Source organism: Rhinoderma darwinii, chromosome 11, assembly GCF_050947455.1.
Source record: "Rhinoderma darwinii isolate aRhiDar2 chromosome 11, aRhiDar2.hap1, whole genome shotgun sequence".
Classification (NCBI taxonomy): Eukaryota; Metazoa; Chordata; class Amphibia; order Anura; family Rhinodermatidae; genus Rhinoderma; species Rhinoderma darwinii.
In genome coordinates this window covers 31,285,210-31,301,239 of record NC_134697.1, presented here as the reverse complement: position 1 = coordinate 31,301,239, position 16,030 = coordinate 31,285,210, and the positions used below count along the sequence as shown (strand labels likewise).

Here is a 16,030-nt window from a genome sequence, read left to right as displayed (position 1 = left end):
GGTACATGTGCTCTGGTATTAGTATAATGCTGTGAAATTAATCAACAATTAATTAGTTTCCTAGTAGTGCCCCATGAATAACATAAAAAACAGATTCATTAAGGAAACATGTTTTAGCAAACAGCATTTTTCTTGACAGTTCGCAGCTGCTAGAAAGCAGGAAAATTTACATTTGCCAAGTGAAACTGTGAAAGGATTATTGTTCATCAGTTAAAATGTATGAAGCAATATGTGTAGAGCAAAACTTTGAAAGCGTAGGCATAGCCTTTCCGCCCGGGCGCTTCTTAACTTAGTGACCGTCGCTACCGCTGTAGCAGCCATAGCGGCTGCTAGCGGTGACACCGGGAATGAGGGCGGTGGTGCCGCTAGCAGCCGCTGCAGCTGCTATAGCGGTAGCGACGGCACTATAGCAGAGCAGGGAGGTATCTCCCTGCTCTGCTATCTAATAGCGCCACTGTAGCTCCCTGAAGGAGCGGAATCCCCATGTGGCCGGGGATTCCGCTCCTGGAGCGCTGCTTGATGTCTCTGCCCATATATGGACAGTGACATCAGGGGAAACTCCTGAAGGGGGATCGCCGGTTAAAGCGTTGCAGACGCTATGACCGGGGATACCACTCCAGGAGAAGCCAATGACGTCATAGACACAGACGACAGGAGCTTCTCCTGGAGTGGAATCGACGGTCACAGCGTCAGCAACGCTGTGGACGGGGATTCCGCTTCAGGAGTTTCCCCTGATGTCACTGTCCATATATGGACAGAGACATCAAGCAGCGCTGGCGCTGGCATCCCTGGCCACATGGGGATTCCGCTCCTTCAGGGAGCTACAGTGGCGCTATCTATACTGGAAGGTGTGGGGGGGGGGGTATCTATCTACAAGGGGGCTGTGGGCTGTGTGGCACTAATCCTTTAGCTAGACTAAATAAAAGTTATATCTTAGTTTATTTCCACACATTTATTTGATAGCTGGGAAAGCTGGGTATTTTGTGTGCTCCTGCACAGTTGTCCTTTTTTGAATGTCTATTGCCCGCCAACTATCAGGGTCATTTCGTAGTCCTTGCACTACAAGGGGGCTGTGGGCAGTGTGGCACTACCAACCAGGGGGCTGTGTGGCACTACCAACCAGGGGGCTGTGTGGCACTACCAACCAGGGGGCTGTGTGGCACTACCAACCAGGGGGCTGTGTGGCACTACCAACCAGGGGGCTGTGTGGCACTACCAACCAGGGGGCTGTGTGGCACTACCAACCAGGGGGCTGTGGGGCACTACCAAACAGGGGGCTGTGGGGCACTACCAACCAGGGGGCTGTGTGGCACTACCAACCAGGGGGCTGTGGGCAGTGTGGCACTATCTACCAGGTGGCTGTGGGCTGTGTGGCACTACCAACCAGGGGGCTGTGTGGCACTACCAACCAGGTGGCTGTGGGCTGTGTGGCACTACCAACCAGGGGGCTGTGGGCTGTGTGGCACTACCAACCAGGGGGCTGTGTGGCACTACCAACCAGGGGGCTGTGGGGCACTACCAACCAGGGGGCTGTGTGGCACTACCAACCAGGGGGCTGTGGGCAGTGTGGCACTACCTACCAGGTGGCTGTGTGGCACTACCAACCAGGGGGCTGTATGGCACTACCAACCAGGGGGCTGTGTGCTGTGTGGCACTACCAACCAGGGGGCTGTGGGCAGTGTGGCACTACCTACCAGGTGGCTGTGGGCTGTGTGGCACTACCAACCAGGGGGCTGTATGGCACTACCAACCAGGGGGCTTTGGGCTGTGTGGCACTATCAACCAGGGGGCTGTGGGGCACTACCAACCAGGGGGCTGTGGGGCACTACCAACCATGGGGCTGTGGGTTGTGTGGCACTCCTTACCAGGGGTCTTTGCGGCACTCCCTACCAGAGGTCTGTGCGGCACTCCCTACCAGGAGGCTGTGTGGCACTCCATAGCAGGGGGCTGTGCGGCACTTCCTACCAGGGGGCTGTGCGGCACTTCCTACCAGGGGGCTGTGCTGCACTCATTACAGGGGGGTGTGTGGCACTCCCTACAGGGGGCTGTGCGGCACTCCCTACAGGGGGCTGTGCGGCACACCCTACAGGGGGCTGTGCGGAACACCCTACAGGGGGCTGTGCGGAACACCCTACAGGGGGCTGTGCGGCACACCCTACAGGGGTCTGTGCGGCACACCCTACAGGGGGCTGTGTGGCAGACTCTATATGGGGCTGTGTGGTGCTCTTTACAGGGGGCTGTGTGGCGCTATCTACAAGGGGGCTGTGTGGCGCTATCTACAAGCGGGCTGTGTGGCGCTACCTACAAGGGGCTGTGTGGTGCTACCCACAACGGGGCTCTGTGGAGCTACCCACAAGGGGCTGTGTGGCACTACCTACAAGGGGCTGTGTGGCACTACCTAGGGGAATCTGTGAGTGGTGGGCTGATGGTCATTTTACTGTGAGTGGTGGGCTGATGGTCATTTTACTGTGAGTGGTGGGCTGATGGTCATTATACTGTGAGTGGTGGGCTGATGGTCATTTTACTGTGAGTGGTGGGCTGATGGTCATTTTACTGTGAGTGGTGGGCTGATGGTCATTTTACTGTGAGTGGTGGGCTGATGGTCATTTTACTGTGAGTGGTGGGCTGATGGTCATTTTACTGTGAGTGGGGGGCTGATGGTCTTCAAGTGGTTTCCGCCTCTGACCTTCAATTGAAATAATAAGAGGCAGAAAATACCTGCAGCGCTCGTTTGGAGCTTTTTGTCCTGCGTCTTTTGCATTCGCTTCAACAGCTTAAGAAAAAACACAAAAAAAAGGTCAACAACGCTGACAGTTGCTGAAGGAATTTTGAGGCAGATTTTTTTTGCCTTACAAAAAACGTGTGTGAACATACCCTACGAGTGTAGTGCTTGTTCTTAGCCGTTTTCTGTCTTTCTCGAAACAATTTTTGTTAGTGGGCCCTGAGCAAATGTTATTTTTCCTGTGCTGCCACGAGTCCGAAAAGGTTGGGAAACTCTGTACTAGGCTACAGGATCCCGTCATGGAGCAGCTCGGTTCGTCATGGGAACGGGCCTAGGTCAGTACAATTTTTGTTTTGGGGCACTGTCTACAAGGGGGAGGTGGGAGACTGTATGACACTGTCTACAAGGGGGAGGTGGGGGACTGTATGGCACTGTCTACAAGGGGGAGGTGGGGGGGCTGTATGACACGATCTACAAAAAGGAGGTGGGGCATTATGGCACTGTCTATAGGGAGGCTATATGGCAAAATCTACAGGGGGGCACTCTACTGTGTGGGGGCCACTAAGCGGACATTATACTGTGTAGGGGTGCTACAGATGGCATAATACTGTGGGCACAATTAGAGGACAAAATACTGTGTCCTTGAAGGGGTTGTAATATATTATTAAATATTATTATTATACTGTATGGGGGCACTAAAGGGGCATTATAATTTTTTTATGGGGCATTTTTTTTTAATGATGGGGTGGGGCGCCGAAAGATAATTTCGCACAGGGCGCCATCTATTCTAGGGCCGGCCCTGAGCGTAGGTTATCACTGATAAAATATTGACCATATTGTATTTCATTTTGTTCTTAAAGATAAGATATTTACAGATAGAATACTATTCTATACCAGGCCATCTAAGAATACTAAAGTATACTAGAAAGATAAGAGCGCCCACTTGCTGTTACGCCCTATACCTGTAGAGAATGAGTTGCCGGAGTAATCAAACTATGTCAACGTTTGTTATTCACATATATACATATATATATGCTTGTGTATATACACAGTCGAGTCACATTATTATGACCACCAGCTAATATCCAGAGTAACCGCCGTGTGCAGCACGGAGAGCAGCTAGACGGGCTGGGAGTGACTCAATAAGGTGCTGGTCGGTTGTCTCAGATATCTGGAGCCAGGATGACTGCAGTGCATCCCACATTTGCTGGGGGGTGCATGGGGGAAGATCCATAGAGCGAACAAGACGATGGAGGTGGTCCCACAGATGCTCAATTGGGTTCAAGTCTGGCGAATTAGGGGGCCAGGGAAGTACTTGGAAATCTTGCTCATGCTCTTCCAATCACTGTCAGACATTTCTAGCCGTGTGTCATGTCGCATTGTCTTGCTGGAAGATTCCATCTGTCCAAGGGAAGACAAACAGCATGTATGGGTGGACGTGATCTGCAATGATGGATTCATACCCAAATCGGTTCAGAATGCCTTCCACATGGATGAGTGGTTCCACAGAATGCCATGAAAAAATTCCCCAGACCATAACTGTAAAGGATCTGCCAGACACAGATTCTGTGTTGACGCCCGTGCTTAATCAGTCTGCATCTGCTCCTAGATCTGATAGAGTGACTCGATCTGCTACCACTCAGGCTGGTAGGCTGAGGAGTGGGAGAACCTATCACAGCCTGGCCAGACGGTTCTAGCTCCCACCCTCTGTCTATTTATACCTTAATTTGCTTCTTGTCTTTGCCTGTGATTCTCTTGTTTCCTGGTTCTGCTGTTCCAGCTATTACTATTGACCTCTGCTTCATATTGACCCTGGCTTTACTGACTACGCTCCTGCTCTGCGTTTGGTACCTCGTACACTCCTGGTTTGACTCGGCTCGTTCACTACTCTTGTTGCTCATGGTGTTGCCGTGGGCAACTGCCCCACTTCCCTTGCTTTTGTGTTCCCTTGTCTGTTTGTCTGTCGTGCACATATTGAGCGTAGGGACCGTCGCCCAGTTGTACGCCGTCGCCTAGGTCGGGTCGTGCAAGTAGGCAGGGACTGAGTGGCGGGTAGATTAGGGCTCACCTGTCTGTCTCCCTACCCAGTCATTACAATAACGCTGCCGCCACCAGCTTATGTTCTTCCAGCAATGGTTGCAGGGTGTTTGTTCTCTGATGTTTCTCGCCTGACACGCCAACATCCATCCGTTTGATGAAGCAGAAAACGTGACTCATCGGAGAAGGCAACCCTTTTGCCAAATATCGGTGGTCCAATTCCGATACTGCCATGCAAATTGAAGCCTTTTTTTCTGATGGACCTTTGTTAGCATAGGAGCAGTGACCATCCGTCTGCTTCGGAGCCCCATACGCAGTAGGGTTCGCTGAACTGTTGTTTTAGACACACGTCTGGTAGCCCCCTGGTTGATTTTCATGGTGAGCTGCTCCACAATAGCGTGTCGTTTGGCCCTCACGCAACTTCATTGCCGGCGTTCACCTCTCACATCAATGGCACGTGGTGCTCCGCAGTTTCCATGTCGGTTTTTCCCAATGGAGCCATTTGTCCACTCACGATACACTGTCACCACAGCAGCACGTGTACGGTTCACAAACTGCGCTGTTTGAGAAATACTGCCACACTTGGCCCCAAAGCCAATAATGATCCCTTTTTGCAACTCTGATAAATCGCCCCTTTTACCCATGGCAACAACGAGTGATATGTGAGCAGACAGCGTATCCCACACCTTATATACCCACCTAGCCAGCCTACGACACATCGCCTCCATCATGGGCTGCCGACGTCGAAAGTAGGAGGTGGTCATTATAATGTGACTCGACTGTATGTATGATAGATAGATAGATAGATAGATAGATAGATAGATAGATAGATAGATAGATAGATAGATAGATAGATAGATAGATAGATAGATAGATAGATAGATAGATAGATAGGTAGATTTAGGGTTGCCATTGGATAATTAATTTCCATTCCATTTCATGTCAAATTTATTGGAGATTAGTACTGTGCCATGACAATATATTAAAACATTAAAAAATAAATATATACATTGTGTATTGTTCAGGACTAATAATGCACATGCAGCATACAAGATGTTATCCTAAGATGGGACACTTATTGCCAGGACAGGATATTCTAGCATCAAGGTAAAACATGACATGGATCTTCTGTAACTACTCTCAATAGATAACGGTTCTCCGGTTTTAGCAAATTAATGTTATTTTGGTAGAATTAAAATGTATACTATTTTCTAATATACTTTCTGAATCAATCCCTCATGGTTTTCAAGATTTCTGCAGGCTGCCACTCAATAAGAGCCTTCAGTGGATAAAAATCTGCCCTTGTCCTGTAATGGACACACAGGTGCACGGCTCGTTACAGTTACAGTACAGTTATCAGAGCTCTCTCCTGTAACGAGCCATGCACCTGTGCGTCCATCACATGACCAGTGCAGATTTTCATCCCCTGGAAGTAAACATCAAATGTTCCCATTCAACAACTGCAAGCAGGGATATTGAAAACTGTGAGGAATTGATATAGAAAGAAATAATTGTATATTGGAAGACGGTATCATTTTTGTCTATACAAAGAACAAACCTAAAAGCATAAGGGGAAGTCCAGACATGGCAGAAAAATTCTGCAGCGGATTTTGCTGCAAATCCGTAGAGAATCCACTGCAAAATCTGAATGTGCTACATGCGGATTTTGCTGTGAATTTCCCCTTTGAATTGAAGTGGAATCCGCAGTAAAAATCTGCCGCCTTTAGGTGACAGAATGGGCATGCTGCGGATTTGAAAATCTTCAGCATGCCCTGATTTCTGTGTGGATTTTTTCCGCTACATGTGGATCTGTTTTTGAAAACCCTATTCACAAATATCGTACCGTAAATTGTTCTGGATTTTTGGTGTGGAATCTGCACTGAAAATCTGCGACATCTGAATACACCCTAAAATACCCCTTTAAAATTTAATTTGAAAGATAAGTTTATATAAATGAGAAAACATATCTACAGGAGAATTCGTTGGGAAGAGAACACGTTTTCTATCATGATGTGCCTTTATTTATCTATCACCTCCCTTTGAGGTTCAGGACATGTTGTCCCCTTTCTATGCACATGTCAAGGTACAGTTTAGCTCAGATTTATTTAGGAATATTAAAAAAAAAAGTTTTCTAACACAGAAAAAATTTGGTATTTAATTATTGTTTTCAATAATGTGACACAGAAAAAGCATTGATCATATAATACATGGCAATACTTCTGTACTGCTGTGTATTATGCCTGTCAGCGTAATGCTGACAGGCATCCTAGTGTGTACTAAGATGGCAGACATAGGGGCCATTGTTAGACCCCGGCTATCAATGCAAACCCATCAGGGGTGAGTAATGGGCTGATAGAGGGGGGCCACCTCCCTCTGTCTAACCACTTAGATACCGACTGTATAATACAGCCAGCACCCGTCAATGATGGTGCAGGCACAGCTGCTGTGCCCACGCCATCACTATGATGTACATTTACGTCATTTTGAAGGAACTGAATAGTAAATGACGAAAATGTTTGTCATGGGGGAGAAAGGATTAATGAAAAAATTCTGGCTGCTTGCATCCACCACAAGGTGGAGCTGAGTGAAGAAGGATTTCTACAGCTTCAATTCAACTCAATCATAAATCTGTATGCACATAATTCTGGAGCTAAAAAATAAATGGCATTGAAAGGTGAACATTCCCTTTAAGGGCCCACTGTAGAGCAAGACACTTAGAACTGAAGGATCACACATTATTGTAAAAGTTTGGAGAGGACTTAGGGCAAGACTTCAAATAAAATCACTTCCTATATACACGACACACTCACGTAACTGTGCACATTGAAGTGGTTCTTTCATTGGCATCCAAGTCTGTTCTTCATACAGCAGCAAATCTAATTAGGATTGTGAGTAAAGGAATCACGATTACACTGACCTGCAGAGTATCAGCGAACACCACAATCAGATTCTTCAGCTCCAACACCAGATCGGGGTCAGTGCAATATGACTGCAAAGAAATTGAATTTGTTAAGAGCATTACCAATTATTGCACCTTCTGCACTACCAGACACAGCAAATAACACGGTGAAGAAAGACACCGTAATATATTGTGATCCTGTAAAAAACGACTATTAATGTTCTGACAATCATGTTCTTCGTTTAACTCCGCCATTGCTGGAAATGTATATTCTGTGCTTCCATAGTGTAATGTCAATAATGAAGAGTTTCCCATGTCAATTCTTACCTGGAATCATGACGTGCGTTCAGTGCTGTTTCTTATGCGCCATAAAGATATATGCTGGAGTCTGCTTAAAGCGGTCGGTCACTTTAGCTATACTATTTCCAAATGAGAGTCAAACATTAAAATAGGCAACTTACTAATACATTCTTTATAGCCGTTCTGCTGTGTTTGTTAGGCGAAGAGCCAAGCCCCCTGGTTCTTATATCTTTCTCCCTCAATAGCCTGCCCCTACGTCACTCCACTCATTGACGGACACATGACAAGAGACGTCAGTCTGCAATCTCCGATGAAACCCACTGCGCATGTTTGCTTGCGAAGGTTCTGGTTAGTCAGGAAACTAGTGCATGCGCAGTGGGTTTTATCGGAGATTGCAGCGTGATGTTTCTTGTCATGTATCCCTCCATCAACAGCCATATTATGGACGGAGCACCGCATTATCTGGGGACAGGGTGCGTGACTTCACACCTAATGAAGACGCAACAGAAGTGCTAAAAATAAGGTACTAGTAAGTTGCCTATTTTGCTGTTTAACTTTCATTTGGAAATCGTCCATATATGCATGGTGTGAAAACAGCAGATCTTTCACATCCACATTTGTATGAGGTCGGCTTGTCGTGGCAGAAGGGCTCCCACAATTTGATCAAAATATGTGCTACATTAACATAGAGGGAGTGGGCCATATCTCTGGAACAGGGGTCCAGGATAAAGAAAACAGCGCTGGAATCAGGGAGACAGCACTATGCAGGTCAGTTAAGCAGTTAAACTTATATGATCCATTGACAGGTCCTCTTTAAGCAATAAGATTATTAAAAAAAAAATCTAAGAGGAGTCCGACATCAATGGAAGCATTCATCTTAGTAATATTGATATAATAATTGTTAACATCTTGTTAACCAACTCTATCATTAAAAATTATCATTAGGTGTATGAACACCTTAAAAGGGGTAGTAATAAGAAAATATGCAATTTTGGGGTGAAGCCTTTTTAAATGAATGCACCCCCACAAGAACTAGCTCTGTTTGTAGACAGCGGGTACACTATATGCAATAAAATAATAACAACAAGGAAGATGAATTTCAGAGCATGAATTAGACAGCGGCAGAGGCTTATCTCTCCTATTTCAGACAATTTATTGCTTGGCTCAATTCCATCTTCTTCAAAGAGGTGTAAAATTGCACAGGCAAAAGAAACTGGCACTGGGTTAAGGCAGAACAATGCCCACTGCTGAGATCTGTAGAGTATTGAACCCTTCATGCCATACAGATGTACAGAAGGTAATAATACTGTCAAGGCTACTTGTAATTGCACAAATCTCTGCCAAGATACAATGTAGAAACAGAATCAGAGCAATGCTGAGAGCTGGAGAAACTAGAATAAAACCTTACAAGACTGACCCGTCACCACTGAAAGAAAGATCTTACAAAAACAATGATGACCACCTTAAAGAATTCATATCACGACCAACTTTGTCTCCCAAACATTGTATTCAACAAAGTTATTTATATGAAATATAGGTTAAGTAGTTATTATGCCCAAACTAACCCATTCCACCCCATTCAGTGTAATGAATCACGTCAATATTTACGGGTTATAACCCGACCCCCGTGACACAATTATTAGCACCCTATTTTTACCTCCGAGGACCTCTCGGGAGCGTACAGCAGCATGACGTCACCCTGCAAGGTTTTCATAGTTCATTCGATATTCCCTGCTCTTGACTAATGCGCATGCCCGGATCCGACCATAGATTCTCCATGGAAGCGATCTAGTGGATGGCTCATCCAGGCATTGCACATGCTCCGCGACCCAATACTGATAAAGCACTGGCATAGCAGAACGGGAATCTGAGAATTGGGCATGGCCAGCCACCTTTGCAGAGACCGCTGGCATGTATTCTAGGTTGATGGATTACTAGATGAGGAGCGGTTTTAAAAAATGTATTATATTTCTACATTTGTTTAACTTTAGCTTTACTATTGAATTAGATGCCACCTTAATCGTGAGAATACTCCTTTTAAATACATCTATAGAGAGAGGGCTTGAGAAGTTTAGATTCAAATTTTTACAGCCATAGAGTTGTGTGATACATATCTAGCTGCTTGCACTCGCCACTAGGGGCAGCTTAGCTTATGCCGAATGACAGATTTATTATGAAGTTCAATGGAAGCTATATACAGTATATCCATCTTCCGTTAGCTCCCCCTAGTGAAGGCTTGAATGTTATAATTTTACGCTATTGCTGTATCTCCAGCGATTTGTCTCTCATTAACAGGAAAACAGCTTGAACCCACATAAAGATATATAATGAAATCAATCAGCACAGCATTTTGAACCTAAATTTAAAACCGAAATAAATAAAGCTATACTTTAATATTTATGGTTGGGTTCTATGATGCATCATTTCCAATTTTCATTACTAAATCTTTCCGACCCTGTGTGTGCACCTGCAAATTGAAACCTGTGAATGGGAAGCAACAACTACTTTAAGCACATTTCAGCTACTAGGGGGCAGAAGCATTATCCCATTGTATAAATTAAAGTGTATATTTTTTGCCTAATGATACAGATATTGGGGCACCTACTAAAGAGACTTGGTCAATTGCGCTTTTAGGTGAAGTTGGACATTAAAGGGGTACTCTGAGACTGTGTGAACAATGTTTAGTTAAAAGAGTACAGGAGATGGTCAAAGTCTCATAACATAAAGTAGAGGCTAATATAATAGGATAAAGGGAACTGAAAATCCGACAGAAAAAGCTGGTCTAGATCAGAAGTGGACTTCTTGATGAGGTGGGCTTTTGGCGAGGTTTCACTGTATATGTTGGTGGGGGGTTGTCCAGTTTGGGGGCTGTTTTTTATACTGACGACCTGTCCAAAGTAAAAGGACCTTAAGTGTTAAATGTTAGTGCAGCTCCACCACAGGTCAAATGGAGTATTACACAAATAATCAATCAATGGGTTGCCTGTGTAATTCATTACAGGACAGGTCCTCCAGAGACAGAGACGCTCTAAAGAGGAGATGAGTGTCCTGTACAGAGGACCTTCCTCTATTCTCTCAGAATTCTTTAATAGGGTATATGACAATAGGTTTTTGAAACTGGACAATCCCTTTAAGATCGTGGTAATAAAAAAAACATGAACAGTTAGGGTCTACAGTAAAGGTGTCTTGGCTGGGTTGATTTTGGAGCGTGGGTATTTGGGATGATAATTAGGGACTATTTCCTGGTGATGCTCTCCGTACTGAACTATTCAGTCTGATCTAATGAAGAGGTCAGTTGAGACTAATGAGGACAGATTGCAATAATAACAGCAGATTAACTCTGCATATTCTAAAGTGCAGGATTAAAAGTGCGTTTTGGGGGCCCAATCAGTTGTAAATCAGAGAAGGATTATGCAAATAGCCCATGGCTGTGGCTCACAGCCTGAGTCTTCTGGGAAAAAACAAAAGCCTAGCAGGTCTTCTTCTCAATCTGAACAACATCTAATTACAAAAAAAAGCACAATGATGGAAGAGTAATTTCTCACTTCGACATTATCCTGCTTTTCAGTATACACTGGTCTTTTCTTTGCTAAGAGGACAGTTCCTGGGGATCTTTCTTACTTACGGAGTGTGTGCGAAGGGCTGCGATGATCTTTGACTGTGCCATGGTCCACAGCTCTGTTGTGTAAGTTCCTGTTACCAATCCTTGTGTCACATGTAAAATGTGATCTTCCACCACGAAAAACCTGAAGCAAGATGAACACCATGATCATTACACGGAGTAGTAATAAATGCTGGGTCCGGCTGCAATACGTCTTTTACCAGTACAGCCTCATATGTGGCTTATCTTCAGGGTTCAGCATGGTGGGACAAAACACCCCCTGTTGTATATCATCAAAACATGAAATAAGAAGTAGATAGAACAATGTGAGGTAGAAGATATGTGGATAGATATGACATAGATATATAGATATGAGATCGATAAATATGAGACAGATCGACCGACCGATCGTTCGTTCGTTCGTTCGATCGATAGATCGATAGATTTGGGATGGAAGAATGGAAATATATTTAGAAGGAAACTGCTGTACGAGGTACTTACAGATAAACCCAAGTGAAAACAAACTATTTGAAGTCTCAACAAAATGCATGATTACAATAAAGACGTGTCAAAATATTTCCATAATTTCCATTTTTGGCGGAGTGTGGTCTCATCTTTCACCAGATGCAGTCTTCAGCATGAAAACTTACCCTACAATCTGGCTGAAGTATTTCCTATATCCTTCCACTGTCTCGTGCTTTAACAGAAGGAAGACGGAAGAAATATTAATGTCTCCATCTGGAGGCTCATACAAACATCTTTATAATCTATCACATATATTTACCATGTTTGCCTGCGGTTGGAGGACTAATCGCGCTTGTTTTCTTCTCTGTTTTCTATAGTAGTTTTCAAAGACTTCTTTATCACCCTTAAATGAAAAAAACCATAAACATTACAATTGGTCTGTTGATTCATCATGTTTCCTGAAAAATTGGAACCAGTAACACGTGTGAACAGAGCTTGAGTGTTTCATACAATGTTGTAATGAATAGAATTCTGGAAGAACAGATAAAAAATGGATTGGGAATAATAAGACAAATATACATGCTACATATGTTATAATCAGAGTGATTACCATAACACAGAAATGCTGCACTTGGGACTATAGGGGAACCAGAAAGATCCGGATGAACAGCATTACAGACCTCCGCTATTAGATTAATCCAGTCTTTGTTATGAAAGAACTGATAAAATTTTTTATTTGAACAGTAACGTCATATACAAAGGGCAATCACATGGAGCCGCCTATACGACGGCACTTAGAAACCCTACCGTATGCAGCAATACTTACAAGGCAGAATACCTCCATAATAAAGCATGCAACAATATTTTCTTATCACAGATTCCATATCAATCCCTGTGGAAAAACTTCTGTGAGGAATACAGAGGTACAGTATAGGTCCATATATTTTAATAGCAAGGGGGAAAGGGATTCTATTACAGATGCAGGGGGCCCTAGCTGACTAGATCTGTTACAAATTGTCATTATAATCTGTAAATAATGTTGGAATCTATGGAGAACCAGGAGGATCAAGATGAAGAGCATTACAGACCCCCTAAGTGGGTGTTTGGTACTGCATTGCAGTGCATATGCAGTGAAAGAACCAATAAAAAAAATGGATATTTTTGTGGATAATTGAAATTTTAATTCTATTTGTTTTTATGAATAGGAATAACGCATCTATAAAAGCAAACTATGGGGCACCAGGAGGATCAGGATGAACAGCATTACAGACCCCCATCAAGATTGAGTGGGCATAATATTAGAATATATTTAATATAAAAAACAAACACTGTAATAACGGGCGTCACAGAGAAATACAGCTACAATTTACAAACCAAATACCATAAAAGTTTCTAAAGACCGAAGGCCTGCGAAGATAAAAAGTTATCCATAAAAATCACACGGATTAAAATAAATCAATAAATTACATATATCTGGATAAATAGATATATGACAACAATTCTATCGTTTGTTGTGCAATCCAGGTGATCTATCCATGGAAAACACAGCTTAGTCGCTTGTCTTGCTCGCTCCCACAGCACCGTCAGCTTTCATGGTGGACGTGTCCGTTCCTAATTCACTAAGTTGCGATGAGGTTTTGATGATGAAACACATTGGGTGCCCGTGATTGGTCAGTAGACAACCAAGTTATATGCTTGTCCGTGATCTACACTTGTAGGTGCACTAAGAATGAATGTGTCAATCCAGTCTAAAACAGGGAAATAGCAGGACAAGTTTGAAAACTCTACCCGATGTGGCAACATTGTGAAGATGAAGGTGGGAGTGAGCAAACAAGCTGTGTTTTCCATGGATAGATCTCCTGGAGTGCATAACAGACTATGTGATCGAGGCCTAACAGGCTGAGTGTTTATTTATTTTACTTTTTATCTTAGCGGGCCTTCGGGACTTTAAAAACTTTTATGGACTTTAGCCTATAAACTGAGACAGTATTTCTGTTAATGTTTTTTTTCCCCTCTGTTTGTTTGTCAGTTTCTGTTCTGTAATTGAGCGGCAGGTAATCAATATCATACTACAAAATGTTTAACTTTCACTGATAATTTTTTTCGATTTTTTTTATTGACCAGTATACTTACTTAATTTCAACACAATAAATGAGTGTTTGATTCTGAACTATATTGCAACCGATTGGAGCAGAGCAACGAAAATACCGAACACATCGGTTCCGTTGCACCACAGACACCACCGGCACCTGATGGAACCCGTCGGGGTGACCATAGTTTTACCGGAAACAATAGCGCAGTCATTTCGGACGGATCTGCGACGGAGGCCCCTAGCAGAGCCTCTAATGCGGATGTGAACGAGGCCTATGTTTAGCATCTGTGAAACAATCTATGGGGCATCCTGTAACAGCCCTTTGACCTAATTCACAAGCATGACTACACTTTATCTAGTGCTTCTTTATAAAGTAATCAACCAACCTGGCACTAGAAAATAACTTCTAGAACGAGATACAGTAAAGAACTGAATAAAGCAAGTTTACCAACATAGTCCATAAATAAATCCTGGCTTAAGGACTTTTCATTTCTCCCCTTAATACAGAAAACTCTCCTTTCTTTGTAAGTGACATCCTGGTGATCTCATTAAGGAGAACCATTCAGAAAGAACCATCTGTGCGTTTGAAACCAGTGCACCACGAGCGTCTCATCTACCTAGTGAATACACCGTCATTTGTATGCAAGAAGAATAAAGCAGCTTAGCATTTTGATTTTTTTAGGGGCACGAGGTTATCGCTGGGTCACAGTTACTTAACATTCCATTACTTGATACCATCACTCCCCCCTTCCGAGCCAAGAACACAATAAGAGGCACGCGGAAAAGGTAAAGTAGCTGCACACAAATAACTCACACAAAGCAAGGTAGTGGACAAACTCTACTCCAACCAAGCCTGTAACATAATACATTGGAATAGAAAAAATAAATGGAAGAATAATCTTGCTCATGTCAGTTTTTTCATTTGGCGAAATATTTATGGGAGACGCACGCTAGCACAGCCACTTCTACTTTAAAGCCGATGCAACAAGCAGCCGCAGTCTGAGGACCCCTTTTCTCCCGATAGGTAGGGGTCCTATTGGATACGTACTAATGCCATAAATTCTTCAAATGGGGACATATTTTTAAACACTATAATAATCATCATCTGCCAAGAAAAAGTGTAAGCATGTCCACCATTGGAACAACATGGGTCAGGGGCAGATGTTCTTTTTCTCTGAACCACACCAGTACAGGAGTGGCACTGGGCAGAGAATAAAACCCAAAGGCCCGGACCTATCGTGTTAATAGTGTTCCAAGGGATCAATCGCTTAAAAAGACAAAGGGGACCCTTCATCCTAATGGGCATAGGGGGTGCAGTGGTCATACCCCCACTGATCAGTTAGTGATGACATATCCTAATATGGTGGGGAAACCCATTCACGAGTGAGATTACAGAAAACCAATGAAATATAGAATATCACATAAATTATTTGTCCACATTTATCGTTCTTTCAGCGGCATCATGAAACGCATTAATGACGAAAGCGGCGTGTAAATCGCTTGTTTTACCTATGTTCCACATTCTAATGCATATAAGCTGCACACGTCACACTCCACTATAGGTTTCTAAGAAATGCTCATAAAAATAAAAACATGCCACTACTGCAATGTCTGATCTAATTCTTCATACTTTTCACGAGATGATAAAGGCATGTGTAAACAGTTGCAGCAGCAGTAGAGGAGGTGGCATGATGTATCCCCTGATGGCTATATCCTCCCCTGCATGCACACACATATCTGCTCGCCCGCTCTGTTAAAGCCATATTGTTTAATAAATTACCGCAAACTTAATTTACTACGGAGTTTTCACTCAGATCAAATATTAACATGTAATTAATATTTTGAAAAATGAAACACATGACAGTATTTTTCGGACTGTAACCCCTTCAGGACCCAGCCATTTTTGGAATTTTC

General features: G+C 43.7%; 1 protein-coding gene across 4 annotated transcripts in view; it reads right to left on the bottom strand.

Moving 5' to 3' along the window:
* Nucleotides 1–16,030, bottom strand: part of EXOC6 (exocyst complex component 6) — a 210,220-nt gene that overhangs the window by 101,082 nt on the left and 93,108 nt on the right. For all 4 annotated transcript variants that reach the window (XM_075841004.1, XM_075841006.1, XM_075841005.1 and 1 more), the window contains exons 9-12: nt 12,344–12,427; nt 12,210–12,256; nt 11,584–11,704; nt 7,677–7,748 (exon numbers count right to left, since the gene is read on the bottom strand). In XM_075841004.1, coding sequence (XP_075697119.1) covers nt 7,677–7,748; nt 11,584–11,704; nt 12,210–12,256; nt 12,344–12,427 — 324 coding nt within the window. The remainder of the gene's footprint in view (nt 1–7,676; nt 7,749–11,583; nt 11,705–12,209; nt 12,257–12,343; nt 12,428–16,030) is intronic.